We start from the raw sequence: 26,548 nt of genomic DNA on the forward strand, positions 1-26,548 counted from the left end.
TCGGCTCATTGGCGGATAGAAAAGTGTTCCTGCAGCGGCGGCGACCTACCCCTGACGCGCGCGGCACGCTCCACTCCACTCCAGCAGCACGACCCACCTTCGGTCAAGACTGGTCAGAACTGATTGATGGGCGCGTGGATAGCGACCAATTCCAGCATTGCAATCCGCACTGAGGCCTCCAAGTGCTCTTCGCCCTGCTCGTGCGGCTCGCTCGGCAGTCACAGTCCCCCTTTACGAGCGCCTCTTCTAGCGGTTACGATTTACAGTGCACACTCGGTCTCTCACTCTAGACCCGCGATTTGTGCAAAGTAATGATCTCCCCCGGGCCATAGAATGGACAATATGCAAGACGCCCAAGCGCATAGCGTGGACGCGCCTTCCTCACAAGTTCAAGCCTCGCCGCCTCGCCAGAAGCAATCGACATTGGCCTCCATTGCCATTCAGTCCTTCGCTGCCTTCCGCTCTCAGACATCGTCACAGCTTGTCCCTATCGCTGTCCAGTCGCCGGTTCGACGCAAGCCTCTACCAGCAGACTCTCCTGTTGCTGCTCGTTTCTCTCAGTCGAACCTACGCGCCAACAGCATCACCAGTAAAGATAATCGTCCTAATTCAGTACTCTCGCCGCCATTGACCGACGAGGGCTTGTTCGTGCCCAGGAACCTTGACAGGTGAGCATCTGGTTTGCTATGCGCCTGCCAATCGTTAACGACAGTCGCAGCAACCCACACGAAACCACCCTTCTGACAGGAACCGCGCCCAAACCATTCGCACCCCACAAGAGCTTCCTCCCTGTTACGACCCTCAACCCATCCGTCTACTCTCCACGGCATGAGAGGTCGATCAGCAACATCCAACCACAGCGACCGACGAAAGCAGGAGATCTGAAGGCCCACGCTCGCTCACCTACTATGCCCAATATGCCTCTATACGCTTCAGAATCACGGCCAGGACCAGACCTCAAGATCAAACTAGACGGTGTTACGGAAGACTTCATGGACGAATACTCTTACGGTGCTGAAGACGACGTACCCCGCGACATTTCACAACAGGGCAAACCCAAGTCCCCGGGTGGCGGGTTCACTTCCTTCTTTGGCTGGAACTCGTCGAGGCCACAGAACGGCGCCGAGTCACCGGCTACCACATTCTCCTTGTCTCCAACAGATTCCCCACGGAATAAACAAGGGAACATGCCTGCCAAGACAAAACCAAATGGTCTGGACATTCCAGCTGCCAACTCGCTATCTTCCTACTTCAACGTACCAGGGACACCACTCCTCTCATCATCGCCTCAAATGAATGCTCACGTCGAGGAGCTCGAGCGCGAATTGCGCGAAGTGAGCTCAGAGCTAGCTGCCTCGATTCAGAGAGAGATGGAATTGGAAGATGAAGTTGAGCGCTGGAAAGCGGAAAGCGCCTCGGTCTCATCACCAGACAACAGGAGAACAAGTGATTACTATTCAGACTCAGGGATTAGCTCGATTCGGTTTCCTATCAGTGACCCTGAGGCTAAGTTGGAAGAAGTAGACACACAACGAAGGAAGGCGGAGCAAGATCGCGCATCTTTGAAGGTGCGCATGGCTGAACGACTACAAGAGGAACTGAGACGTCGCAGGGACTTGGAAGAGCAGGTACAGCAACTCGAAGATCAGGTTAGCGACCAGTCCAGAGTTGGATCAATGGTTGAAGACCCTCGAGTGAAGGAGCTGTCAACGTCATTAGAAGATGCTAAAAGACGTTTGGCTGAAGAGAGACAGGTCAAAGAAAACTTCGAAGATCTGCTGACAGCCTTGCGTGAAGAGCTCGAGAAGCACCGTAACGAAGCCGACAATTTGCGAGAACAAGTGGTTCCTCAGTTACGATCACGACTCGAGGTCCTGGAAGTAGAGGCCGCCGACACCGAGAGGCTCGTGTTCGAATCTACAAGGATGCAGCAAGAGATCCAGCAACTGCGGAATGAGAACCAATCCCTTGTTGCTGCCCGGAAATTGCAGCTGGAAACAACGCAGCCGCCGCAGCCGAACCTTAGTTTCCAGTCTATCGCGGAAGAGGAGAACGATGGTCCGCCCTCTAATCTACGTGTTGGCTTGACACGGTCCAACTCGCTAGCTCGCAGTACTGGATTTAACTCCAAGAGGGGTTCGCTGATGCGGTCAAACTCAGTCAAGACCAGATCAGGTGATGTGTCTCCCGCAGACGTACCAACTGTCAGCAACCCGGTAAAGGAGTTGGAGGAGCAGCGTGATGCGCTCCACAAGGCCCTGAAACACCTCCTACACCGACAAGAGATGCAGCAAAGAGATTTTCAGAGACGTATCAACGAGCTCGAAGCTGAAAGAGATGCTGCTCTTAACCTCACGCCCCGTCGGACCGCATTCCATAGAGAGGTCGGTGATCTTAGACAAGAGGTAGATGCGCTTCGACGTCGCGCAGACGATGCATTAGAGCAGAAGTGGCAGTGCGAGAAAGGACTAGGTGGACTGCGGATGGATCTTGATCGAGCACAACAAGAGACGAGCTCTCTCCGTGAGCTCCTTCGTGAGCACGACATCACCGTTCCCGAAATTCGTCTGGAGAATGAACCTATCTCCTTGGACAAGGCATACAACGAGCTGCAAACGACACAAGCCCTTTCACTCGTACGCATTCAACAGCTGGAGTCAAGCGATGGAGAGTCCTTGGGCGCTGCCGGGGCTGAAGCTGAGAGGACACTCGACCTTTTGAGGCGCAGCATCTCAGATGCTGAGGCAGAGCGTGACTTCGCTATGAGCGAGGCTGAACAGTACCGCAAACAAGCACGGCAGCTGCAGAAGTCGGAGCTTGAACATCTTGACAATGAGCAGAAGCTCAGCACCGAGTTGTTTGCTGCTGCAGGGCGCATGGATGAGCTCTCCAACAGGATCCAACAGCAACTCGAGGCCAATGGTTCATTACGAGCACGCCTGACTGATGCTATCTCTCGTGGGGAGAAAGAGCAACATAAGTCAACAGAGCAGATCATCAAACTAGAGCGGCGTCTGAAGACAGCAGAGGATAAGGTCATGCTTGCTCAGCAGTCGTCTGAGGAGGCTATTGCCAAGCACGAGACGGAAGTCCAAGCTCTCAAGGAGAGCCATAGCAGCCAGTTACGTCGCGTAAAGTCTGGCTTGTTGAGCCCATCAGCCTTCTCGCCTAAGATGCCGTCGTCTCCAGTGTTCTCTCAACGATCACCTCGTCTTGATATGACCACTAGTGGCCCTGCCATGACCATGGCTGAAGCCACCAAGACAGAACTCCTCGAGAAGCGTGTCGAAGAGCTGGAGAAAGCTCTCCGTGACGCTGATCGTGAGATGGAGGAGGTTGTCAGTCGTATGAACATTGCTCAGATCGAGGTTGCTGAGCTCCAGTTTGAAAAGTGAGTCTAACACCCGCTGGTCAATGGCATGAGACTAACAATCACACAGGGATGAGGCCCTTCGTCACACACGGAAACTGCAGGCTGACATCCTCGCCGAGCGCGAGAAGGTCAAAGTACTGATGGCTTCCAACGAATAACTTACTAATCCAAATCACGTTTGCTGGACACGACGTTCTGACCTTACATAATACTAGCCGACTGCATGCACAACACCTGCATATGAGCTTCCAAGCTATCGTCTCGGCCTTTTCTCAGACACTGCATCTACATTTGGCGTCACGACTGTACGCATATTACCCTTCACAACACACACCATTCTGGATTTCTGGACATGTATCAGAAACCTCTATTTTGGCCAGTGCCTTGCTGGCTACTGTTCTATACCCTGTAGCGGTTACAACGCTATTTACCTTTCTCAGTTGGTGGCTGCCCTGCGGACGATCTGCAGGTTTCTTCTTGGATGTCATGGCTTCAAGCCTCTTTGGATATCTTGTGTAGCATTCGTGTACGGATGTTGTACTATAACGGTGTAATGTATCAATGTTGACGCGTGTGTCTCGCGCGTCTTATTGCAGTCGAAGCAATGTCACACTTGTCATACATGTCTAATCTTCTTCTACACGTGGCTGCTTGTGTTCTAACGTGTGATGAGCGAGGCGAAGCGGAAAGAATGCATATGACACGTGCAAAGCAATAGAAGGCAGACCACAACAGTTCAAAGCAGTAAGTCATGGTTTTATAGGCTGCTCGACAGGAGCTTTGGTGAGCTTTCGAGTCTTGAATCACATGACAGTGGCATCAATGAAAGGAAGGTCGAGCCTCCAGAAAAGGGATGGATTCTGGCTAGTAGACCCTGAAACCGCAGCACGTTCTGTAGCGGGTATGCACGATCTATGAACGCGTGCAGTCTGCGCAGAGGAGCTGCGCAGCGGTCGAATGTTTGATTTTTCAACAAGGTAGCCAGAATTCAGACTATCAAGTTCACAATGCGAGCCGGGTCCTGGGTCATTGGCTCGGCCCGTGGGACTGGCTGCATGCCCAATGCTACGCTAAGAACCGACTCCCTGACTTGAGCTCTCGTCGAAACAACCCCCCGTCCGCCTTCCCCTCTCGCCAGCTGTTCGCTGTGATTTGCCTCCCGGGGGTTCGTTCAACGCTCTGTGCAGCCTGAAAGAAAGTGCGCAGTATTGTTCCACCGCCCGCTCGCTCTCTCCCCACGGCCACTGGGCACTCTCCTACACCCCTCTCCTCCGAAAACCTTACGAACCACACCGCCCACGGCACACTTCGATCCACAGCACATTGAGGGGGCTCTTTTAGGCCATCTCAGCTCCACACTCGCTCCACGATGAACAATCAGCAGCAGGGCAACCGCCTGCAGCTCAACTTTGGCTTTGGTGGTGGGGGTGACCGCAACAACCAGTATGCCCAAGAGCAAGGCCGTGCGTTTCCCACTACACCGTCGACATTCCCGCAGCCTGTGTACCCGAACCAGGCTGGTCAACAAGAAGTCTGGGGTGCGCAGCAGCAAATGGGTGGCAATGGCTATGGAGGCTACTTCCAGAACCCTTACCAGCAGGCTCAGTACCAGGGGCAGCAGGGAAACCTTCAGGCCCCAGGTTCAGCTCGCTTCGACCAGAGCCCCAATGGACTAGCCCAGCAGCTTTCCCAGCAGCACCTCGGAGGTGGCAGCAACCGCTCTGGAAGCCCATACGGCCGCCAGCCATCGCCGAACCAACAGCGACCTCGCACTGCTGATAACAGGGGATTTGGATACGGTGGCTATGGAGGCGGCTCTGCACCTCGGCAGCCGTCACAATCATTGTACGATGAGGAGGCACCGGCCAGAAACCCTGAGAAGTACTCAAGCAACGTCGCCCAGCAGGCGACTATGTCAAAGGGTCTGATCAACACCTTCTTCAAGGACAGCGTTCAGCGAGCACGCGACCGAAACCAGAGGTACGAAGGCATGTCGAGGTCGCACCACACGTCACTGACACAAGAATAGAGCATTGGAACTCGAGTCCATTATGAAGGAACCCTCGATCTCCGACAACCGCAAAGCCCAGAAGGAAAACAGCATGCGCAACGCCGAGATCCAATACCTGCGGTTCCTGCGAACAAAGGAGAAGCCAGAGAACTTCTCGACATTGAAGGTTATTGGCAAGGGTGCCTTCGGAGAGGTCAAGCTTGTTCAGCGCAAGAATGACGGCAAGATCTATGCGCTCAAATCACTGGTCAAGCAGGAAATGGTACGAATGAGACCCCCCCATGCAGAATCACAAGAACAGAACACTGACACTGTACAGTTTAAGAAAGATCAATTGGCTCACGTACGATCCGAACGTGACATCCTCGCCGAGTCGGATAGCCCCTGGGTTGTCAAGCTGCACACCACGTTCCAGGACAACACCTTCCTATACATGCTTATGGAGTTTTTGCCCGGTGGTGATCTGATGACTATGCTCATCAAGTACGAGATCTTCACAGAGGACATCACAAGATTTTACATGGCCGAGATCGTCCTCGCCATAGAAGCTGTGCACAAGTTGGGTTTCATTCATCGGTAGGTCCTACTGTCCTGAAAGAGCTTTGGACGCATTTGCTAACACCACCTAGTGACATCAAACCTGACAACATTTTGCTGGATCGCGGCGGTCACATCAAGCTGACTGACTTCGGTCTGTCGACAGGTTTCCACAAGGAGCACGATGCCGGCTACTACAAGAAGTTGCTTGCTGGCGGCGCACACAAATCGAATCGGGATAACCGAAACTCGATGAACATGGATCAGATCCAACTGACTGTCAGCAACCGTACACAAATCAACACATGGAGGAAGTCTCGTCGCCAGCTGGCCTACTCCACCGTCGGTACACCCGACTACATTGCGCCAGAGATCTTCAGCGGCCAAGGATACGACTTTGGCTGCGATTGGTGGTCTGTTGGTACCATCATGTTCGAATGTCTCATCGGCTGGCCACCTTTCTGCGCAGAGGAGCCCCATGACACTTATCGCAAGATCGTGGATTGGCCACGCAACTTGCACTTTCCCCCAGACCAGCAGCTCGGTGCAGAGGCGGAGGACTTTGTGAGGCGGTGAGTCTCCCTTGCGTTTTCATCATTGACTCGTTACTAACGGACCTTTCTTAGCCTGATCTGCGACGCCGACCACCGTCTAGGCCGCATCGGCGGTGCCAGCGAGATTAAGCAGCATCCGTTCTTCCGCGGCGTCTCGTGGGATGGTCTGCGACGCATCCGTGCACCGTTCGAACCCAAGCTGCAGTCAAATGTTGATACGCAATACTTCCCTATTGACGAGATTGACCAGAACGACAACAGCGCTGCTTACAGGGCGCAAGCCGCGCAGTCCGGAGAGGACGAATACGCCACCAGCTTGCCCTTCATCGGCTACACATACAAGCGTTTCGATGCTTTCCGAGGTGCATAGAGTGCTCGTCGACTGGTTGCGACGATACACTGCACAATTGCATATCGTTTTTGCAGGCTTTGACATCGTATACAAGCATCGCCTAGGCGTTGGGCCTCGTTTCTCTTGGTCTCATATCTTACGTTGTCGTTCTGCACATTATTCTGTGGTCATTGGGAGTATCGAGGGCCCGCCGGACTGGGATCATGTGGGCGCCACTCTGCGTCACAGCTAAGGCGTAAGCTGAAGTGTTCGGGTTCGTCCTTTAAGTGTCTGGTGATAGCACTTCGGTCACGGGCACATCTGGGGGGAGACATCAGACTAACTATTGGGATATGGAGGAGTTGGAGAGAATCAAACAACGTGAAACTGCACTTTGTGCTCATTGCAGTGTCTGTGACATTTCGTATGCCCCTATGTCCATCTATGCGAATGGCATGCTTTCTCGTAATAACCATTTGCGAATGCAAATGTTTGTCCCAGTCACCAATAACTCCATGCTCTCAGGACTCGGACTCCCGAGTGGTCGTATCCGTTCTTCGCTTTCAATTAGCTCCCCTCGATCCAGATGCTCTCGCTACCAAGTTGTCACACAGTAAGACCGTTTACCGGATTCATCGCGCCTCAAACTGTACCATACTGCACAAACGTTAGCACTCGTCCACTCAAACACCCTCTCCCCTGCCATATAGCTCTTTCACACGTCTGGCTTCCTCCAAAGCGCCCTTCCAGTCGCACTTCTCTCTGTCCCTCTTCCACTCCTCCGCCTCACACTCCATCGCACCCTCCACCCCTCCACCCAAAAGCAAAAGCAGAAGCAAAAGAACTCACCGGTTCGTCCTCTGCTTGTACAACACGCGGTGGCCACACTGTCTGCAACGAATGGGCTCGCCGCGTTTCAAGGGAACGTCCTGGTCGCAGTCGCCGCACTTGTAGTGCACGGTGCGCGCGTTGATGTCGACTTGCTGCTGCGCTTCCGAGGTGTTGGCGCCGCTGTAGCCGCCGTACTGTTGTGTGGACATTTTGCGGGATGTGTGCTGGGAGCGATCGCAGAGGGGGTGGGAGAGGTGGGCGATGGGCGTGAGGTATATGTGCGACGGTGTGGTGTGTTCGGTGTGGATGTCAAGGTCGAGAAATTGTTCAAGGCGGGAAGGCAGACTGGCGGCGCGAGTGCACGTGCCTTATCGATAATGGACTTGAGGCGCGAGTGCGGGAGCGCTTTCACATGGCGCTTATGTCAGGTAGGGCTGGCTAAGGGTCTTGGCCTATTGATGCTCAGATTGTGCGGAATGTGTTAAGCGCAAAGCTCGTGGTTTGACTCTTCCTGAGCTCCTTTGCGTGTTACCTCTTACCTGACTTTGAGCGCACGTCATTTCGGTATCCAACTGGAAGGCGCCCTGACATGCCTTGACCTTTCGGCAAGCTGTCAGTCTTAGATCGCATTCGCAACCCCGAAACCTCGACCTCGCGTACCAGTTCATGACGTGCCTCCCTCGTACCTTCACCCTTGCCGCGCGGGCAAACAGACCACAATGTTTTCCAACGCGCTGAAGTCGTTCCAATCGAACATCTCGGGCAACTACACCCTCAGCGCCCAGCCCACGTCTTACTCCGGACCATGGAAGATATACGATGCGAAGAAGAAGTCGACAGGCAAGGCGGCCTCCGTATTTGTCTTCGAGAAGAAGTCGTTGGAGCCTTCTGGCGGTGCAAGCCTCGGTGGTCGCTCAGGCGCATCGCAGCTGAAGCGCGCACACGAGGAGGTAGTGGAGAGACTGAAGAAGGAAGCTAGCTCGCTGGCACGGCTGCGACACCCCAGCGTTCTGGAGCTGGCCGAGCCAGTAGAAGAGACTCGCGGTGGAGGCCTGATGTTTGCCACGGAGCCTGTGACAGCATCCCTTGCTGGCTTGCTGCAAGAGAAGGACGAGCAAGAGAAGGCTGGAGGTGTGGGCGGTCGTCGAAGCCGCTATGTCATCGAAGAGTGTGATGGACAGAAGCGCAGGCGAGAGCTGGAAATCGACGAGCTGGAGATACAGAAGGGATTGCTGCAGATTAGCAAAGGCCTGGAGTTCTTGCACGAGAGCGCTGGGTTGGTTCACGCCAACCTCACGCCGGAGGCTATCTTCATCAATGCTAAAGTAGGCAATACCAATTCGTCTCTTCATGTACTTTTGCTGATGGACGTGACAGTCAGATTGGAAGATCTCAGGTCTGGGGTTCTCCACTCCTCCAGAGAACTCAACGAAGCCGACCTCCGTGACGCCCATATCCCTCTCCGAAGTCTTGAACTACGATGCTCGACTACCTAGATACGTTCAGCTCAACATCGACTACAGTTCACCAGACTTCGTTATGGACGGCAATGTGACGCCAGCTGCAGACATGTTCAGTCTCGGTCTCTTGATCATTGCACTCTACAACTCACCGCGTCGGAGTCCACTCGAGTTCAACGGAAGCACATCTTCCTACAAGCGAGCATTCTCGTCGTCTTCATCGGTACCGCACAAGAACAACAACTTCATGAGTTCGCAACCACTACCGCGAGACGTCATAAACGGAGTGCTAGATCGACTCATCACACGGCGACCGGCACAGCGCTTAGACGCAAAGGAGTTCCAGCAAGCACAATACTTTGACAACATTCTTGTCTCGACAATCCGGTTCCTCGACTCTCTACCAGCGAAGACACCGAATGAGAAGTCGCAGTTCATGCGTGGGCTGCCACGAATACTCAATCAGTTTCCAAAATCCGTTTTGGAGAAAAAGATACTCCCAGCATTACTTGAGGAGATGAAAGATCGCGAGCTGTTAACTTTGATTTTGCAAAATGTCTTCAAGATCATTACCGTGCTACCATTAGGCAAGCGGGCGTTTACCGAGAAAGTCATACCAAAGCTGCGTGCAACGTTCTTGAGTGGCGCTGCTGCTACTGCACCAAACACCAAGGGTGTGGCCCAAGAGCGTGACAGCCTGAAGGAGGCCGGTCTAATGGTTTTGCTAGAAAACATTCAAGTCGCAGCAGACAACACAGGTGGAAAGGAGTTCAAGGATGACATCTTGCCCGTCATAAATTACGCCTTAGAGTCGCCGACGCACTCGTTGGTCGATGCAGCGCTGCGTACGCTGCCTGTCGTCCTTCCGATCCTCGACTTCTCCACGACCAAGAACGAGCTCTTCCCTGTTATCGCGACAATCTTTGCGAAGACCAGCAGTATGGGTATCAAGATCCGTGGGCTGGAGGCATTGAAGACCCTGTGCGGTGGTGGTGGTAACGATGACCAGAATGAGTACCCAGGCGATGGTCTGACGGGTATGGTGGAGGCTCCGAAAGCGAAAAGCTCCAGTGTTTCGATCTTGGACAAGTACACGATACAGGAGAAGGTTGTGCCGCTGCTTAGGGGCATCAAGACTAAGGAGCCTGCTGTTATGGTATGTTTTCCCTTGCCAGAGATGACCGACCCTCTTTGCTAACAGTGAAAATCAGATGGCTGCCCACGACGTCTTCAAAGCTATAGCACCACAAGTCGACAGTGACTTCCTGGCTATGGACGTCCTTCCGATCTTGTGGCAGTTCAGCTTGGGGCCGCTGCTCAACCTTCCGCAATTCCAAGCTTACATGACATTGATTAAGTCTACTTCAGCACGCGTTGAGCAAGAGCAGACACGGAAGCTACAGGAGCTCGGTGCAAACAGCACAACTGCGACCTCGCGGAATGAGTTCATGAGCTTCGGTGGCCCACCCGCATCGAACGGTTACGACTCGACGAACGGCGGTGATGACACAAATTTCGAGGCATTGGTACGGGGTGGCAACCAAGGCACAACCGGAGGGTCAGACATGCTTGGAGGCGATCCATGGGCCAATGCTTCCGCAAGTGTCTCAGCATCGTCCTCCACCACCCTACCCTCACGACCTGCCAATCGGGCCAACAATGTCTCGCCTGCCCCAGCAACCTTCTCATGGTCCACACCACCTGTTTCTCCACCGCCACCAACGACCTTGTCTGCACCTCAAGGTAATAGCAGAGCCATCACGCCCGACAACACCTTCTCCTCCCTCAATTCTTCCTTCCCAGCCATGAACCCCACCAACCCAGGTATTGGCAGCCCCACTTTCTCCCAACAACAGAGTAGGTCTGCGATGGGTATGAACAGCATGATGTCCCAACCAACAACGACACCTTCATACACAGCACCTAGTTCCGGTATCGACTGGAGCAAAGCAAACACCTCTTCCACATCAGTATGGGGCAACACGTCCACGAACAACGCTATGTCAAGCGGCCTCTCAAACTTCTCAGCCATAACCCCCTCGCAACCCCAACCTCAACGCCAGAACGACACCGCAAGTCCCTACTCGGCCTTTAGCATCGCGCCGCCACCCTCGAAGCCAGCGACTTCTGGGACATTTAGCATAGCACCGCCGCCGAGCCTGAGTGCAAGCAATAGGAGCGTGAGTGCAACTGGTGGGTTGAGCATGAATAGTATGGGTGGTATGAAGAGTGGGACTATGAATAGTATGGCAGCGCTGAGGGCACAGACGCAGAGTCAGCAGGGTCAGCGACAGCAGAATCAGACACAGACGAATTGGGGAATTGGGGGGGATAGCTTGATATGAGATGCCTTTTCAGCATGGATCAGAGATGCAAAAGAATCAAGCAGCTTGTGACACAATTCACATTGACGTCCATGAGACTTTATTCGATTATAGCGCACGTGCTCATGTGGAGCTGTAATTGTTCCTTGCTTTTTACAATCACGCAATATCGACTTTGAAGTCAGTGGCGTTGCGGTCCTCCGACTTCGTGATGTAAGTTGTAGTGTTGTTGTGCGAGGCCACCAACTCCATCACAAGACTCGTCAGCGCATCACATTGACCTTATCCGCATCCATACGATATCACTTGCGCTACTGATCGGCATAGCAGATCTCCAACGCAGCCAGTCAACCGCGTTAAATGTCCTGTCAGATCAGTGCAGCCTTCCATCGGGATATCCGAGATCATGCCCAAGATCAGGAGACGAAGGCTCAAAAAGAAGCAAAAGAGGATGCGCTTACACCGCATTGGCAAAACCTTGGTGTCGCAATCGTAGGGCGGGATTGCGTGAGAGCGGCCAAGAAGGAACAGCCGAGCGCGGCCCACTTTCTTGGCTCTGATGCTTGCGTGCGGCTTGGTGCGCTTGGTGCGCAATGTGGCGCGCAACGTCATGGTGCTCTCAACCACGCTTTCTGGTTGAGTTATGCGCCGTGAGCGGGTGGCAATCTGGAACTAAGGGGGGTGCCTGGAATCGCTGGGTTACGACGCAACGGAGGCCAGGCGGGCTCCACGATTGCGATGTTGATGTGGGTCGAGGTGACGATACGGCAAAACTCCACATCAAGCTGTGAACTTATTTGCCCAAGGTAGACGGCAACACGCTTTATGCGGCATGTCTATCCTAAAGCGCGCTGGCCAGTCAGATACTTCTAGTCTACGTGACGCCAGTCAGCCGTAAGGCCTGGGAAAGGCTGGGATTACTGCCGTACGAAGCGGCACCAGCGCGTCAGCCGAGATTTGAGAGGCCAACGAAAATTTGAACAATCAATCCAGAGTTCGAATCATGCGCGTACTTGAGCGGGCTTTTGAATCCCTTGTCGAGTCGTGGGGTAATTGTGCGGACGGAACGTTTGCTGTGTAACGTCTGATAGGCCGTTTTCATAACAAGCATCTTTAAACAGAGGTCGATATCCACCAAACCTGCACAATTTCCAGGGTTCCGCCTTCCGGCCACAACGACTTTCACCCCGCAGGGTTCTTCTAACGGCACTAGTGTCGTTTTGCTCGCGCCTCAGCATCATCTCTAGCCACCATCTCTCGAACCGCGTGCCCCACCCTGTATTTAACTATCCCAGCTCTTACGCTCTTTGTCTATCGTTCACCAACAACCGTTCGCCGTCTCCAGATTGCGATCTTCCACGCAGCTTGAGACCGTCTCACCTGCGTCACCCTCCACACACCTTGCACCGTTAATCAACAGCAAGTGGTTAATGCTGCCGGAAACGAATATTCGCCGTCGTTTTAGTTATACTCCCTACAAGAGGACTCTCCGCTGTTTAAAATGGCGTTAGGACTGTTCAGCAAGGCCAAAACGGCCGACAGCAATTCTTCCACCGACGAGAAGTTCCACTCTAAGGATGTCAACTATGATCCCGCAAATATCGGCGCGGGTACCGACAGGCTCGCTGACCCTGGAGCGAAGCGGGATCCTGAGATGGGTGTGGACAGCGACAGCGAGAGAAGCATTATTGGCAAACAGATGGCGATGGAAGCTGAGAATGCTATCAAGTACCGCACTTGCAGCTGGCAGAAGGCATGTCCTTCTTAGCAGGAGTCTCCTGCGCACTGCTAACTAATTGACTAGACTGCAGCTCTGCTCTTCTCTGAGTATATCTGTTTGGCCATTATGTCCTTCCCATGGTCGTACTCGATCCTCGGCCTTGTCCCCGGTATCATCTTGACCGTTGTCGTTGCTGCCTTAGTTCTATACACATCTCTAACTACTTGGTGGGTCTCAATGTTTTTGCGCAATAGACCATTTGTCACTAATTGGATCCAGGCACTTCTGCATGCGCCACCCCGAGATTCGCGATGTATGTGACCTGGGCCAAATGATCTTCTGGAACCAGAAATGGGCATTCTACTTTACCGCGGTCATGTTCATCCTGAACAACACATTCATCATGGGTCTGCACTGTCTCGTTGGCGCCAAGTGGTGGAACACTATTACCGGCCACGAGCTTTGCACTATCGGCTTTTCTGCAATCACCGCGATTATCTCGTTCGTCGCTTCCCTCCCAAGGACATTCTCTACCCTGGCTAAGATCGCAACCTTCTCCGCTCTGTTCACCTTTATCTCCGTCCTCTTGGCTGCCATCTTCTCTGGAATCGGACAAAAGCCTGCGGGTTACCCCAGCGAAGGCGAGCTCGAAGTCTACACTGTTGCGCCCTCTGGCACTACCTTTGTTGCTGGCATGAACGCATTCATGAACATCAGTTACACCTTCATCGGGCAGATCACACTCCCAAGTTTTATTGCGGAGATGAAGAACCCCAAAGATTTCCCCAAGGCCCTTTGGTGCGTCACAATCGCCGAAGTCATAGTCTTCAGCTGCGTTGGTGGCGTTGTGTACGCCTACACCGGTACACAATACATGACAGCGCCTGCATTCGGTTCGATAGCGAATGAGGTGCACAAGAAGGTCGCATTCACTTTCATGGTACCGACCATCATCTTTCTGGGTGTTTTGTACGCCTCGGTGTCTGCACGCTTCATCTTCTTCCGCATGTTCCAAGGCACTCCCCACATGGGTAATCATACTGTCCTTGGTTGGGCCTCGTGGGCAGGTATCCTCGCCGTTCTCTGGGTTCTAGCGTTCATCATCGCAGAAGTCATTCCTTTCTTCTCCGATCTGCTCTCACTGATGAGCTCGCTGTTCGATTCGTTCTTTGGTTTCATCTTCTGGGGAGTGGCCTATTTCCGTATGAGAAAGGAAACCTACGGCCCTAGGTTCTGGGCCGTACGTGGAATTCGAGGATGGGTAGGGTTTATTTTCAACATCATTCTTTGTGGTATTGGGGTGTTGTTCTTGAGCGCGGGTACCTACGCTACCGTCCAGTCCATCATTGACGGTTATGAGCAGGCGTCTTTTGGGGGACCGTTCAGTTGCGCAGACAACGGACTCTAAAGGAGGCGTCAGTGAAACGGTTTCTTGGTTTTCTCATTCTGGGACACGGTCCTTACGATCTTCGATAGATGTTTAATGATTGGAAAGACACGACGTATTTAGGTACAAGATTGGACATTACGGACAGAAAAGCAAGTGTGACATAACGAATGGAGAATGGACAACAATGGTTCGGCAATACAATCGCAAATCAAACATAACCATCGTCCCATACAAACCACGTGGTGACCGTCATTGTACCAGAAGGTTCCTTCTTTCGGCCTCTCCGGCAAAGCTTGAAGCTACAAAGGGTATGACGTCTCGCGTAAGGCACATGCTAGACAAGCTGTCAACATCCCCACCAACCTTCCCCAACTTTCATGCCCTCACATTCTGAGACCTTAACGACTTTCTGCCCCAGCGCTTCTTCAACTTCCGCCATCATGTTCGACAACATTGACTTCACTCAACCCACCTTGTGGGGTAAGTCTCCGCCCTCGGTACAGCTACGTCTCCGGTTTATTAACAGTAACCAGTCTCAGCTGCTAGCATTGCGTTCAACCCCACGTTTTGGAAGTAAGTTGAGACATCGAACCGCTCTGATAGCCGTGCTCAAGCTGACATGTGAACCAGTATTGCTGCGCAATCAGGTACGCCCCCACCAACCACGGTCGTGTCCCATTCGCAACTCCCGCTTGTGCCTGTTCAAGGATTTGAAGAGCAGATGCCTGACAGTACACAGAGTACCACAACAAGGTCATCACCAAGCTCTTCGGCGGCAACGGTCGATACGGCTGCTACGCGCTCGCCGTCACCATCTTTTCGCTCGGTATCTTCAGGGACTACCTGTACGTTTCCCATCCCGCCCAGTCTCGCCAGCACTCTCCATCGAAAGAACGATGCTGACATAATGCCTTCCCAGCTACAACGAAGCCCTTGCCGACCAACCCACATCGCCCCTCCTCCAGAACCCACTCGTCAAATACTCCGCCATCCCCCTCTTCCTCACCGGCAACACCCTCGTCCTGACCTCGATGTGGGCGCTCGGCGTCACGGGTACCTATCTGGGCGACTACTTCGGCATCCTGATGGACGCCCCGGTCACCTCGTTCCCGTTCAACGTATCCGACGCACCGATGTACCACGGTTCGACGCTCAGCTTCCTTGCGACTGCGCTGTGGTACGGAAAGCCTGCTGGCCTGTTCTTGACTGGTATTGTTGCTGTCGCGTACAGCATTGCGAGGCAGTTCGAGGACCCCTTCACAGGCATGATCTACAAGAAGAGGGATGAGAAGAGGGCTAAGGGCAAGAAGGGCTTGTAAGCTCTCTGTTCCTATATTGTCTTTGGCGATGTGACTGGCAGAGATGCTGGACTCACTCTCAAAGGCAAAGGACACAACAGACTACACATGGGTCCACACAGCTCCGTTTGGAGATGCACCACGAGGTGACACAAGATGATGAAGTGGAGTTCAACACGGCAGCTCAGCACAGCAGCGGTGTTTGATGGTGATTTTGTCGAGGCTCAACCGTCGGCAGTAAAAGTAGATACAGCATTGAGAGTACATATTGACACATTTACGACAGCCACAAGCCCAAAGCGACAACTCCCTAAGCGACACTACTCTCTTTTGTACATCTAAGGTAAGACATCTTGAGTGATTCCCACGATTTCATCCGTATGTCATATCTACGCTTCTGTCTTGACTCTCGTTTTTAAGCTTTTTTTGAAAGCGTTACTAAGCACGGAGCTTTTGAAAGCGTTACTAAAAGCGTTACTAAGCACGGAGCTGTCATGATGAGTGACTGTGTCATGACTTTTGGGGCTTTGCAGGCTTCACTTGCGCATAGGACGTTTCTACTGTACTGCGATAATTGCGATAATCTCGATACTTCAATGAGTCACATCAAGGCAACCACGAGAGACAGTTTTTGGTTGAAGTGGATTGATTATAGATTCTTTTGCATTAACAAGAATCGCTCTGGCGCCAACGTGATCATGCTGCGACCTCAGCCAGTCTCGGCAGTGACAACAAGTGCATCCGCCAATGACACGCCAAGACACGCAGCGATGATGCCCCAAGCATGAAACAAAAGGTAACAAGATCGACTCTTCAGCAGTGCTGAGCTATTTGTACAACTCTAGCCTTCATGCCCATAGCCTCGCGAGCCTGGGTAGTCTACTCCTCGGCCTCGAGAGGAGCCTCCTCATCGTACTCCTCCTCAGCATCAGAGACGGAAGCCTCCTGGTACTGCTGGTACTCGGAAACCAAGTCGTTCATGTTGGACTCAGCTTCAGTGAACTCCATCTCGTCCATACCCTCACCAGTGTACCAATGCAAGAAAGCCTTGCGCCTGAACATGGCAGTAAACTGGTCACCGACACGCTTGAAGAGCTCCTGGATGGAGGTCGAGTTACCGACGAAGGTGGAGGACATCTTGAGGCCGCGGGGAGGAACGGAGCAGAGAGCAGTCTGGACGTTGTTGGGAATCCACTCAACGAAGTAGGAGGAGTTCTTGTTCTGGACGTTGCGCATCTGGTCCTCGACCTCCTTCATGGAGACCTTACCGCGGAAGTAGGCAGAGCAGGTCAGGTAGCGACCGTTGCGGAAGTCAGAGGCAGCCATCATGTTCTTGGGGTCGAACATCTGCTGGGTGAGCTCAGGAACGGTGACGGCGCGGAAGGAGTGGGCGCCACGGCTGGTCAAGGGGGCGAAACCGACCATGAAGAAGTGAAGACGGGGGAAGGGAACCATGTTGACGGCCAACTTCCTCAAGTCAGAGTTCAGCTGACCAGGGAAACGCAGGCAGGTGGTGACACCAGACATGACGGCGGAGACGAGGTGGTTCAGGTCACCGTAGGAGGGGTTGTTGAGCTTGAGAGTCCTCATGCAGATGTCGTACAGGGCCTCATTGTCAATACAGAAGGTCTCGTCAGAGTTCTCGACAAGCTGGTGGATGGAGAGAGTGGCGTTGTAGGGCTCGACAACGGTGTCGGAGACCTTAGGGGAAGGCACGACGGAGAATGTAGCCATCATGCGGTCAGGGAACTCCTCACGGATCTTGGAGATCAGGAGGGTACCCATACCGGCACCAGTACCACCACCAAGGGAGTGGGTGATCTGGAAACCCTGGAGGCAGTCGCAGCCCTCGGCCTCGCGACGGACGACGTCGAGAACCTGGTCGACCAGCTCGGCACCCTCAGTGTAGTGGCCCTTCGCCCAGTTGTTACCAGCACCAGACTGGCCGAAGACGAAGTTGTCGGGACGGAACAGCTGACCGAAGGGGCCAGCGCGGACAGCGTCCATTGTACCGGGCTCCAAATCGACGAGGACGGCACGGGGAACGAACTTGTTGCCAGAGGCCTACGGTAGGTCAGCACTCGCAGTCCGTCGTAGGAAAGCATGTCATTTCTAGTACCTCGTTGAAGTAAACGTTCATGCGCTCGAGCTGAAGGTCCGAGGTGCCATTGTAGACGCCGGAGCCGTCGAGGCCATGCTCGCCGGAGATGGTCTGCCAGAAGGCGGCACCGATTTGGTTACCCTGTCAACTGTGAGCTGCTGTCAACAAGAGAAGATTGTAGTCGTGTACTTACGCACTGACCGGTCTGGAGGTGAACCTGTTGCGCAAAGAGCAAACGTTAGCTGGTATTTCATCCAATGTTATGCTGCCTGCAGGAGAACGCGGGGTTTTGTTGACTCTCAGGAGGCGCGCGATATTCGCGACTTGAGGAGTGGAGACGTACAATCTCACGCATGTTGGCGATTGGGGTGGGTAATGGGAGCTACTGAAGCTGAGGATGCGAGAAGCTGGGTAGAGGCTGGCGGTGATGCGGGTGGAGAGCGAGGAGGGAGCAGAAGAGCGGTCAATCCTAGAAGTTGTTGTCGGTTAGCCTTAGCGCCGGTCTGTGCACTAGCGTGTTTACAGCGCGAAGGCAACCGCAAAATAGCACCACAAACACAGTGAGAGAGGGGAAAGAGGGGTAAAAACTTGGAATTTTGTATTTGAATTATACTGTTGCATCCAAGCTCTCCTGGACTGTATCGTATAGTCGTATAGATCACAGCAGCGATATTGGAGGCGCGCTTCGCTAGATTTGGCCATAGCTCAGGAGTTCCTTCCTCCTCAGCAGCTCCGTAGTAGCTTCCTCCCAAACCTCCCAAACACAGCTCTGAGCAGCACCACACCGCGGCGACGTGACAGTCTGTTTATCTAAGCATAAAAGCACTGATTGCGCATGCGTTGCTAAGATGTCTTCTTTGTCGTCTCATTCGCAGAAGCCCTCCCCTTCACGACCTCAGGCATGGTGAACCAGTTTGGCCAGTATAGCTCATACTCGTCATGCCTGTAGTTAAGACAATGTCTTAGCCAGATGCCCCAGACAATGTAGAAGTATGCTCCTGTCCCTGTCATCAGGTGCCTGCAATTGTCAGTCTTGGTAGACTTTGGAGTCTGTCAGAGCATGCTTACCACCAACCATGGCCTTCCAGCAAGAAACCCCAAGGCATGCCGATCTCACGTCGCCACTTGATCAGTTTTGAGCAGTGTACATTGTCAAGGTGCCAGACAGCGAACCCTCCCAAGAATATGCTCAGGCCAGAGGCGATCATCTTCCACATTGTACGCAGAATCTCTTGGTCCCGCAGGTCTTCGCGCTTCCGAACAGCCTCTATAGCTCGATCAGGCCGTGGGTTCAGTGCTATTCTCTCATCAGACTTGAAGCGTGGCCGGATGGCGACCTCCATCATGTACATGGCGCGGAACAAGACGATGGCTGTCAGCAGTGCATATACATTCTGATGGAATGCCGGGTCCTGAATATGGTGATAGTACAGCGTGACGAACAGAGCTAGCGACACTAGGCCTATCGCAAGGAACGTGGAGTATCTCATGGATTTGCCGTATGAGAAGGTTGCGAAGCACATCAGGCAGGTCGTATATATCATCGAAAGTTCGTCTACGAGCTGCATGGGATCTGGGGCGTGTCAGATGAGAATGAGGACGAAGACTCGACGAGGCATTCAGTGCTTACACTTCAGCGTCGCGTGGAAAAGGAAGCTTCCCGTCCCAACAAGGACGTAGCCTATGAAGGCAACTAAGAAGACAGTATCATGACCATGCTTTAGACAGTTCTGTATGCCTTTGCTGGCAAGGTACATGAACAGCAGATTGGTGAGCGTGTTGATGATCTCTGCAGCGTATGTCGTGACAACATAATTCTGCACAACTGTTAGTAAAGTTCAATCATTACACATCGTCTCACTGACCTCTTCACACCAGTCCAACGTTGATGTCACAGGGCTCCAGTAACCGTCCTGCTCCGGAGGGTACGCAAGGCTTGGGAGCCAAGAAAATAGCGCGGCCATGTTGTAGCAGTATGATAATCGCAGAGATAGTCTTCGGTACAATGTATGAGGCTTATCAGCCCTAATAATCTTGGTTCTAGGGCCGGACGTCCCGGATGTCGAATTGCTGAGCCTGCCGTTTGCGAGAGGTTACCATGCTTAATCGATAGGCTAGTATCGAGGCAGCGTGACAGATAACGGACGGCAGTTGATTCGAGCAAGTGAAGAAAAGGCAACAGTTGCAAGGTCTCTTTTTGACTTGAGGAACACTTGTCGAAATGACACTTGCGACCGCGAGTTTGTGAAGCGTAGGACATCTGTTGTTTGTTGTGTCGGAGGCTAGCGGTGTCCTGCCAATCAGAGAAAGACAGGGATGTTGATCCGAAAGGCTTGACCCTTGCACGGGCGTTGCCTCCAATGCGCCCACTCACCATCGCCAACTCCCATATCAAGGAACCAAGTCAAGATGTCGGGACAAAATGAAGCATTACAGAAGGTGTGTTTATGCCAAGAACACTTGTCATAGCGGGCGATAGCTGATGAATGCAGATGCTGCAGGAGATCAGCCAGAAACAGGCCTTCGCCGAGCAGCAACTTCTGATTGTCCGCCAGCAAAAGGCGGCGCGTACACGAGAGGGCCGTATGCTGCAGTTGACATCGGCTGAGGTCTCTTCATTGCCTGCTGAGACAAGAGTATATGAAGGTGTTGGAAAGATGTAAGTTCAAATCAGTATCATGAACGCTGCACAACCCCACTTGAAATTTTCAAGAATGCATTGCTAATTGCTTCAGGTTCGTTTGCACACCAATTCCGGACGTGCAGAAACGCCTTGAGGTTGAAGAGAAGGCAAATATGGCAGAGATGACGAATCTAAACAAGAAGGAGGACTACCTGGAGATGACCTACAAGAACAGCAAGAGCGCTATCGAGGAGGCGCTCAAGAGGCAGGGCTGAAGTAGAGCTATCGATTTGGGAGAGTGGGCATGCGATGTATAGCCCAGTACTTCTACAGTGATCTGAGTAAATGCTTGTCATCAATACGGGCAACATATCAGCGAAAGCATCGACGCAAGCCAGCTCGGCGGGGACAGATGACGGAGCGCACGACTCCGCAAATAGCAGAACCTCGGTCAGGTATTGCAGAACCAAGTACGACAGACTTATCAAGCGAAGCCAGACGATCTCCAGTCCACACTACTCAGAACTACGAATCTTAAAGTCAAAGGCGTAAGAATCTACGAGACACAAACCATTCGGGTGATCATGTAAACAGGACAAGGTACTTGGCACACAGTACGTTGCTGCATCGCAATGAAGCCTTTCTACCGATGATGGACGTTTTTCTATTTTGATCGTCTAGCACATCACCTCATCCTCACCAACATACTCTCAACTCCTTCTATCGACTTCCTCACTTCATCCGCCGCCCTAGCAACATACGCGCCATCCATGACTCGATGGTCTGCGCTCCAGCTAAACACACACTCCTCTCTCTTCACCAACTCTCCGTTCTCTCCAAATGCAGGCACGACCTTTGCTCGGCCAACACCTAGAATGCCAACCTGAGGAGTGACAATGACAGGTGCAACAGCTGAGCCACCAATGCTTCCAATGTTGCTTAGCGTGAACGTTGCGCCTGACAGATCCGAAGATGTTAGCTTGCCTGTGCGAGCAAGATCAGCGAGACGTGAGATCTCTTGTGCTAGTGAAGCAATGCTGTGGTTCTGAACATTCTTGATGACGGGTACCAGTAGACCAGATGGCGAGTCAACCGCTACACCGATGTTGTGACTGCCTTTGACCAAAAGTTGGGGCTTTGCTGGGTTCGTTGTAGCATCGAGGTGCGCATTGAGAAGCGGGAATTGTTGAAGGGCCAGAGATACAGCCTTGATGATTATCGGTAGTGGCGTTATACGCTCGGCCTTCTCGCGGTTGGCGTTGTAGTTCTTGCGCAGCTGTGTCAAAGAGCTGAAGTCGATGCTATCGGTGTAAAGGAAGTGAGGTATGGAGAGCGACTTGGTCATCTGCTTGTACATGCCTGACTGAACCGGGGTCAAGGTGTGTACGCGGTCTTCAAGCTGTTGCAAAGACACTGCAGCCGGTGCAGGCGGAGTTGATATGGAGCTTGATGCTTGCTTCGCCGCCTCTGCATGTCTCTGAACATCCTCTTTCAGGACACGTCCTTCTTTGCCAGTTCCTTTTATGTCTTCGATATTCAGCTTGAGATCCTTGAGCATGCCCCTTACTGCGGGTGTTGCCAGTGATGCATGGTGCCCCGGCTGCCGTTGTGGTTTCGTTTGTTCGGTTGAGGGTTCGGGTGGTGGGGAGATGGATTGTTCAGACGACAGCACGTCTCCGCCTGCAGCTTTTGTGTCATTTCTACCGACTTCCAGCTCTTGCTCTTGTGATTCAGCAGACGTCGAAGCCTCTTCAGCACGTCCCTTGCCTGATCCTCCGTTGAGCAAGGCTTCGTCGGCCGCCGAGATCTCGCTTTGGATGTCGATGTCTACTAAAGGCTTCGAGAGTCAGTCATCTTATACAGTTTATAGCGGAGTATATCTTACCTTTCCAACCTTAGCCATATCGTCCGGTTCATAGTACAGCTTCTTTATGACGCCGTCAAATCGAGATGTAATCTGTAAGGCTTAGTACTGTCTCTCATAGAAGACTGTAGATCGTGTACCTCGACTGATGCTTTGTCTGATTGCACCTCGCAGATTGGGTCAAACTGCTCAACCCGCGCGCCTGGTTTGACAAACCATTGTATGACCTGACATTCAGTTATACCTGGTACAAGTATAAGCCCAAGCCACAAACATAGACACTACAAGTACATACCTTCACCAATATCCGCCAAAAGGTATGGCTTGACCGCCAATCGTGCCCTCGAACCACAAAACCCTCTCCTCTGCCCTTGTTCCCATCTTGTCACGTAAGCCGCAACTGGTGCTCTTTGTGCAGCTCTGGAACAAGACAACAGGCGGGGAGCTTCTCTACACGCGAAAGACTTCATGGTGGGCGAAACTTGTGTAGCAGTTTCGCTCGTAGAAGGATCATAATAAAAGTACTGTGGCCGCCGCGGTACGAAAGGTCTTGGATGGATGGTTAAGCCGAAGCATCTTAAACCGAGTGATGGTTAAGCCGAAGCTGGCGGCCTCGCTTGTAACCGAATGATATCGGGAAGGTGAGCTGGGGTTAGCTCCGCGCTAGGCTATATTGAACAAGTGGAATGCGGGTTAGCAGGAATTCACTACGGAGCTCGGCAGCAACGACTTTCAATCGTTCCAAGATTATATTGATCTTCAAGTATGACCACAACGCTACTCAGTACATTCGCGCTAGACTGCCCTACGAAACGGAACTTCTCGTGACTGATGACGGTTGCGATGCAGGAGATCTCCTCATGGGCACAGAGTGCCCATCGTGCACAACAAACTCATTCCAAAAGTAGCGCCCTCTTCGCTTCACTATACGGACGGTCTACCTTCACGCTAGCTATTGTGTATTAGCCTAGAGTCTCTGGGCATCTTCTCGGAAGGCTCATACCTGCCATGTCATCCATCAACCGCTCTAGATCTTTGGAGAACTCTTACAGAGCAACAGTAAAACTTAAGTTCGCTTTACCGCTACGTGCAAGCAGTTGCCACTTGCGCCTGCCAGGATCTTTGTAAACAATGGCACGAAGCATAATGGTTTCGCGGCTGCGTTCGCGAATGGAATCGAACTCTGAGTGGCAAATGAGAATCGAAACCATGATTGTCCGGCAACTGAGCTGTGTAAAGGAGACGTATGTAGTCTAGCAAAGTTAACTGGGTCGTAGAGATACAGTGTGACCGGCTTACCAAGCAGCACTTCCTTCAACTCGCGCTGAAAGCGGAGCTCCTCTAATCGGTTCGTTAAGGTGCCGTCGTTTCTCTCCATCGTGTGGCCCTGCTTCTGGTTATGGCGTGGCTGGCTTCGTAAAGGATCAGTGAGGATGACAAGTTGTCGAATTGTGGCAGTTGCGCGAGATAAAGCTCCTGCCGCAGAGCAGTTAGCGCAGAGCCAAACCTCCGGTCCTTCACCTCATCTTCACCACTATGCGAATCATGTAAGCTTGATCTTGCCAAGCACAGAGGTAGGACTACCCGTTCAGTTGCTTCCATCTAGAAGAGCCGGACCGATGCTATTCGACACCAGATTTTCAAAAAAAAAAAGAAAAAAAAAAGAAAAAAAAAACTTCTTTGGCCAATCGATACAATGCAACTACTCGTTCTCGGCGACGCCCTCATTCGTGTTCCCTGGAGTGGCAGACTGCTCCGTGAGTCCATCAACTACCCAAGCAAACATATCTTCGCCAAGTCCTCGTAGCCACCATACGTCCTTCTGCTGTAACACAACAGCGTAATGCGCCATGATAAGTAATGCCAAAGGGTGTCGTTGATGAAGGAGCAGCAGGAAATCGTCGTTAAGCCCGTGCAAAACATTAATACCGCACTCAACTCTATCGGCCGTGTTTGTGATGAAGACGTACCTTGCGAACAAGGTGTCGAAGTTGCTGAGTCGGGAGCAGAGGTAACGAACAACGGGAGTAGTGCACGGGCAGGGGATGAGCCCACAGGCGAATCGTGGTCCGATGAGAAAGGACCGTGCGATTCTAACGTATTGGGCGTCTATCCGAAAGGTCACCCAGAGATACGTCGTGCGCAGCGACTGGAGGGCTTCCGACAGTGCGGTCTTCGCTTCTGCAGAAAGGCGTGTGAACGCTGGTTTCAGAGTGCTGGAGTCTCTATCAACATCCATGTCAATCCATAGTCGCTTCAAATTTTCCAGAATCTTGTCTCGTTGCGATTGAGTGTTCGTTTCGGGTACCTTTTTAACAGTCTACAGTTCCGAAGTCAGACGCGATCCGAACTCGGAACTCTGAAGTATATGCATGACCCACGGTCTGATAACGGTCATTCCCCCGGTTATCAAGCGAATCAAGAATACCAGGTCTAAGGAAGGGTCATGTCCCGTGACTTCAAGTCGTCGGTGAAAAGGATTTGTGCCATTACGTGACATGGCAAGTACGTATACCGATAGCCACGAGGAGAACATCAACAATGCTGTACAGTTCTCTTGTGTGGCTTCCTGCAGCGCCAACCGGTATGCAGGAAGGGCGCCGTTGACATGACCTGCCGCTATCGCGGTGTAGTCGATCCCCGTATCCTGTCGGTAACTCTGCAGATAATCCAGATGTAGAGCAGCAAGCGCAAGGACGGCTCGGAGCACGAACTCGTATCGGAAGGCGATGCTGGGGAGCGCAAAGAGACCATCATGCGGCCTGAGACCAATTGAAGAAGCCAGCGAGGCATTGGCATTGATGCAATAGTGGTGCAGTAATTCCAGGTCTTGGGCGCTGTATGCTCGAGCGCCAACAAAGGATGAGCCTCCTTGGTACGGTTCCGGCGTTGCGATGCTCTCATACACACAGCTCAAGCCTCGGTCTGAACATTTGATGCACTGAGGTCGCTGTTCATCACACTATAGGGGCCCATTGTCTTAGGAATGATTTCGGCACGTGGTAAGGGTTGAGACAAGGGAGGAGGGAGGATAGTGGTAGATGGGAAGCACACACCTTGACATGCCGCTTCTTAGAAGTAAGGCAACCGGCCCTCGATTCGCGATGATGTCTTCCCGATAGCATTGAGTTGCTACGGAATGACCATGTGCTCCTAGCAGTTGAAGTTGTAAGAAAAGTGACGACAGGTTGCGAAATTCAAAATACATTCTCGAGATTGCCCCAGCTGCCAGATATGCAGGACCTACCTGGACTATCATCAAGAACGGAAAGTACCGCAGGCCCTTGAATCGACGTTCACCATGGTATACATTCGTCTGTTAGGGGAGTGATTGAGTATCGCTCTTGAAGCAAAGAGCGAGCCCCACTGTTTGCTAGTCGCTTTTTAGTGTACGATGGAATACGACAATCCATGCTCGCTTCTCAGACTTAACTCAACTCTTATCACCGACCTAAAGTTGTCGCTGGGCTTTGCTAGACCATTTGGCTGCAATAGACATCGTTGTTTGATACTGTCAATCGATCTCTGGGGTTGTGATGGGCAGCACCTGTTGCCTTCAGGGCATCTGCGATCCGAGGTCTCCCAACACCGTCAAGCTGTTTGGTACGTACGAAAGGAGTCCAGGAACTTCAGATCCCGTAAGGTGCATGCTAAGAATGATCATTGTGGGTTCCAAAATCTATCAAGTATCTCTTTCAGTGAAGCATACCGATTTCAGCAACCAACAGATCTGAAGATACTTCGAGTACATGGCGTCTTGACCTCTCCACCTCTTATCAGTCTTCGAACAAGCTCTTGTGTAGCAGTGACCTCATATCAAGTTGCTGTACTTTCACGGAGTGGGTCTGGGGTGCCGCAATCTGCTGCCGGCTGCAGACCACAACGAGTGTATGCTCGTGTATGCTCGTGCCCTCAGAACCGATATCAATTGGCAAAAGTTCAGACAAGAACCGCCCCTCTGCTCCTTGCTCTTTCTCTCTGAACGCCATGATGCTCCTGAAGGTACGTGACAGGAAATCTGCGACAAAGAGCGATTATTGTGAAGGGCTTCGACAGACAGTTTACCTTTTGACGATATCAGGACCTGGATAGTTTCTGGCTCGACACCTATGTGAAATAGGGGCCAACTGT

The 26,548-nt window shown here is 52.4% G+C and overlaps 10 protein-coding genes across 10 annotated transcripts; 6 read left to right on the forward strand and 4 right to left on the reverse strand.

Annotated features, from left to right (window-relative positions):
- Window positions 1–305: 305 nt before the first annotated feature.
- Window positions 306–3,920, forward strand: BU25DRAFT_383677 (uncharacterized protein). The gene is made up of 3 exons (XM_033704296.1): window positions 306–668; window positions 719–3,391; window positions 3,441–3,920. Exons 1-3 carry the CDS (start codon window positions 334–336, stop codon window positions 3,529–3,531), a joined length of 3,099 nt encoding a protein of 1,032 aa, XP_033566276.1. The 5' UTR covers window positions 306–333; the 3' UTR covers window positions 3,532–3,920.
- Window positions 3,921–4,491: 571 nt separating this feature from the next.
- BU25DRAFT_406597 (kinase-like protein) lies at window positions 4,492–7,194 on the forward strand. The gene is made up of 5 exons (XM_033705326.1): window positions 4,492–5,353; window positions 5,403–5,646; window positions 5,704–5,960; window positions 6,014–6,493; window positions 6,548–7,194. Exons 1-5 carry the CDS (start codon window positions 4,743–4,745, stop codon window positions 6,843–6,845), a joined length of 1,890 nt encoding a protein of 629 aa, XP_033566277.1. The 5' UTR covers window positions 4,492–4,742; the 3' UTR covers window positions 6,846–7,194.
- Window positions 7,195–7,651: 457 nt separating this feature from the next.
- Window positions 7,652–7,846, reverse strand: BU25DRAFT_332024 (uncharacterized protein; the record flags this gene model as incomplete). Its single annotated transcript, XM_033702422.1, has 1 exon — window positions 7,652–7,846. One exon carries the CDS (start codon window positions 7,844–7,846, stop codon window positions 7,652–7,654), a length of 195 nt encoding a protein of 64 aa, XP_033566278.1.
- A 281-nt stretch (window positions 7,847–8,127) lies between these two features.
- BU25DRAFT_358683 (protein kinase-like protein Scy1) lies at window positions 8,128–11,469 on the forward strand. Its single transcript, XM_033703615.1, has 3 exons — window positions 8,128–8,962; window positions 9,015–10,253; window positions 10,309–11,469. Exons 1-3 carry the CDS (start codon window positions 8,357–8,359, stop codon window positions 11,440–11,442), a joined length of 2,979 nt encoding a protein of 992 aa, XP_033566279.1. The 5' UTR covers window positions 8,128–8,356; the 3' UTR covers window positions 11,443–11,469.
- A 1,953-nt stretch (window positions 11,470–13,422) lies between these two features.
- On the forward strand, window positions 13,423–14,712 carry BU25DRAFT_406604 (uncharacterized protein). The gene has a single exon (XM_033705327.1). The coding sequence runs from the start codon at window positions 13,431–13,433 to the stop codon at window positions 14,547–14,549; it is 1,119 nt and encodes a 372-aa protein (XP_033566280.1). The 5' UTR covers window positions 13,423–13,430; the 3' UTR covers window positions 14,550–14,712.
- Window positions 14,713–14,971: 259 nt separating this feature from the next.
- BU25DRAFT_331336 (phosphatidylethanolamine N-methyltransferase) lies at window positions 14,972–15,850 on the forward strand (the record flags this gene model as incomplete). Its single annotated transcript, XM_033702391.1, has 5 exons — window positions 14,972–15,011; window positions 15,065–15,104; window positions 15,162–15,178; window positions 15,271–15,376; window positions 15,451–15,850. The coding sequence occupies 5 exons, from the start codon at window positions 14,972–14,974 to the stop codon at window positions 15,848–15,850; spliced, it is 603 nt and encodes a 200-aa protein (XP_033566281.1).
- Window positions 15,851–16,463: 613 nt separating this feature from the next.
- BU25DRAFT_406607 (beta-tubulin) lies at window positions 16,464–18,366 on the reverse strand. Its single transcript, XM_033705328.1, has 4 exons — window positions 18,274–18,366; window positions 18,124–18,147; window positions 17,949–18,071; window positions 16,464–17,893 (listed from the first exon to the last, which is right to left on the reverse strand). The coding sequence occupies exons 1-4, from the start codon at window positions 18,283–18,285 to the stop codon at window positions 16,709–16,711; spliced, it is 1,344 nt and encodes a 447-aa protein (XP_033566282.1). The 5' UTR covers window positions 18,286–18,366; the 3' UTR covers window positions 16,464–16,708.
- A 344-nt stretch (window positions 18,367–18,710) lies between these two features.
- BU25DRAFT_358699 (alkaline phytoceramidase) lies at window positions 18,711–20,161 on the reverse strand. Its single transcript, XM_033703616.1, has 4 exons — window positions 19,796–20,161; window positions 19,561–19,747; window positions 18,999–19,503; window positions 18,711–18,948 (listed from the first exon to the last, which is right to left on the reverse strand). The coding sequence occupies exons 1-4, from the start codon at window positions 19,892–19,894 to the stop codon at window positions 18,774–18,776; spliced, it is 966 nt and encodes a 321-aa protein (XP_033566283.1). The 5' UTR covers window positions 19,895–20,161; the 3' UTR covers window positions 18,711–18,773.
- Window positions 20,162–20,306: 145 nt separating this feature from the next.
- Window positions 20,307–21,027, forward strand: BU25DRAFT_406609 (uncharacterized protein). Its single transcript, XM_033705329.1, has 3 exons — window positions 20,307–20,369; window positions 20,423–20,589; window positions 20,666–21,027. The coding sequence occupies exons 1-3, from the start codon at window positions 20,340–20,342 to the stop codon at window positions 20,826–20,828; spliced, it is 360 nt and encodes a 119-aa protein (XP_033566284.1). The 5' UTR covers window positions 20,307–20,339; the 3' UTR covers window positions 20,829–21,027.
- Window positions 21,028–21,204: 177 nt separating this feature from the next.
- On the reverse strand, window positions 21,205–22,964 carry BU25DRAFT_358704 (branched-chain alpha-keto acid dehydrogenase E2 component). Its single transcript, XM_033703617.1, has 4 exons — window positions 22,713–22,964; window positions 22,558–22,661; window positions 22,439–22,510; window positions 21,205–22,390 (listed from the first exon to the last, which is right to left on the reverse strand). Exons 1-4 carry the CDS (start codon window positions 22,885–22,887, stop codon window positions 21,239–21,241), a joined length of 1,503 nt encoding a protein of 500 aa, XP_033566285.1. The 5' UTR covers window positions 22,888–22,964; the 3' UTR covers window positions 21,205–21,238.
- Between the last annotated feature and the right edge of the window lie 3,584 nt (window positions 22,965–26,548).

The sequence above is a fragment of the Macroventuria anomochaeta genome (genome assembly GCF_010093625.1).
Source record: "Macroventuria anomochaeta strain CBS 525.71 unplaced genomic scaffold BU25scaffold_3, whole genome shotgun sequence".
Lineage (NCBI taxonomy): Eukaryota > Fungi > Ascomycota > Dothideomycetes > Pleosporales > Didymellaceae > Macroventuria > Macroventuria anomochaeta.

Bases quoted from the DNA above. Each gene is read 5' to 3' on its own strand.
- BU25DRAFT_383677 (XM_033704296.1), top strand. From the start codon at position 334: ATGGACAATATGCAAGACGCCCAAGCGCATAGCGTGGACGCGCCTTCC. The intron at 669-718 runs GTGAGCATCTGG...CGACAGTCGCAG, and splicing joins GTGCCCAGGAACCTTGACAG to CAACCCACACGAAACCACCC. The intron at 3,392-3,440 runs GTGAGTCTAACA...ACAATCACACAG, and splicing joins GCTGAGCTCCAGTTTGAAAA to GGATGAGGCCCTTCGTCACA.
- BU25DRAFT_406597 (XM_033705326.1), top strand. From the start codon at position 4,743: ATGAACAATCAGCAGCAGGGCAACCGCCTGCAGCTCAACTTTGGCTTT. The intron at 5,647-5,703 runs GTACGAATGAGA...GACACTGTACAG, and splicing joins CACTGGTCAAGCAGGAAATG to TTTAAGAAAGATCAATTGGC. The intron at 5,961-6,013 runs GTAGGTCCTACT...AACACCACCTAG, and splicing joins AAGTTGGGTTTCATTCATCG to TGACATCAAACCTGACAACA.
- BU25DRAFT_358683 (XM_033703615.1), top strand. From the start codon at position 8,357: ATGTTTTCCAACGCGCTGAAGTCGTTCCAATCGAACATCTCGGGCAAC. The intron at 8,963-9,014 runs GTAGGCAATACC...TGGACGTGACAG, and splicing joins CTATCTTCATCAATGCTAAA to TCAGATTGGAAGATCTCAGG. The intron at 10,254-10,308 runs GTATGTTTTCCC...AGTGAAAATCAG, and splicing joins CTAAGGAGCCTGCTGTTATG to ATGGCTGCCCACGACGTCTT.
- BU25DRAFT_406604 (XM_033705327.1), top strand. From the start codon at position 13,431: ATGCGCCACCCCGAGATTCGCGATGTATGTGACCTGGGCCAAATGATC.
- BU25DRAFT_406607 (XM_033705328.1), bottom strand. The intron at 18,072-18,123 runs GTAAGTACACGA...CACAGTTGACAG, and splicing joins ACCTCCAGACCGGTCAGTGC to GGTAACCAAATCGGTGCCGC. The intron at 17,894-17,948 runs GTACTAGAAATG...GACCTACCGTAG, and splicing joins TGAACGTTTACTTCAACGAG to GCCTCTGGCAACAAGTTCGT.
- BU25DRAFT_358699 (XM_033703616.1), bottom strand. From the start codon at position 19,894: ATGGCCGCGCTATTTTCTTGGCTCCCAAGCCTTGCGTACCCTCCGGAG. The intron at 19,748-19,795 runs GTCAGTGAGACG...ACAGTTGTGCAG, and splicing joins CGTTGGACTGGTGTGAAGAG to AATTATGTTGTCACGACATA. The intron at 18,949-18,998 runs GTAAGCATGCTC...TGACAATTGCAG, and splicing joins CTGGAAGGCCATGGTTGGTG to GCACCTGATGACAGGGACAG.
- BU25DRAFT_406609 (XM_033705329.1), top strand. From the start codon at position 20,340: ATGTCGGGACAAAATGAAGCATTACAGAAG. The intron at 20,370-20,422 runs GTGTGTTTATGC...TGATGAATGCAG, and splicing joins AAAATGAAGCATTACAGAAG to ATGCTGCAGGAGATCAGCCA. The intron at 20,590-20,665 runs GTAAGTTCAAAT...TAATTGCTTCAG, and splicing joins TATGAAGGTGTTGGAAAGAT to GTTCGTTTGCACACCAATTC.
- BU25DRAFT_358704 (XM_033703617.1), bottom strand. From the start codon at position 22,887: ATGAAGTCTTTCGCGTGTAGAGAAGCTCCCCGCCTGTTGTCTTGTTCC. The intron at 22,662-22,712 runs GTATGTACTTGT...TACTTGTACCAG, and splicing joins TTTGGCGGATATTGGTGAAG to GTATAACTGAATGTCAGGTC. The intron at 22,511-22,557 runs GTACACGATCTA...TAAGCCTTACAG, and splicing joins CAGACAAAGCATCAGTCGAG to ATTACATCTCGATTTGACGG.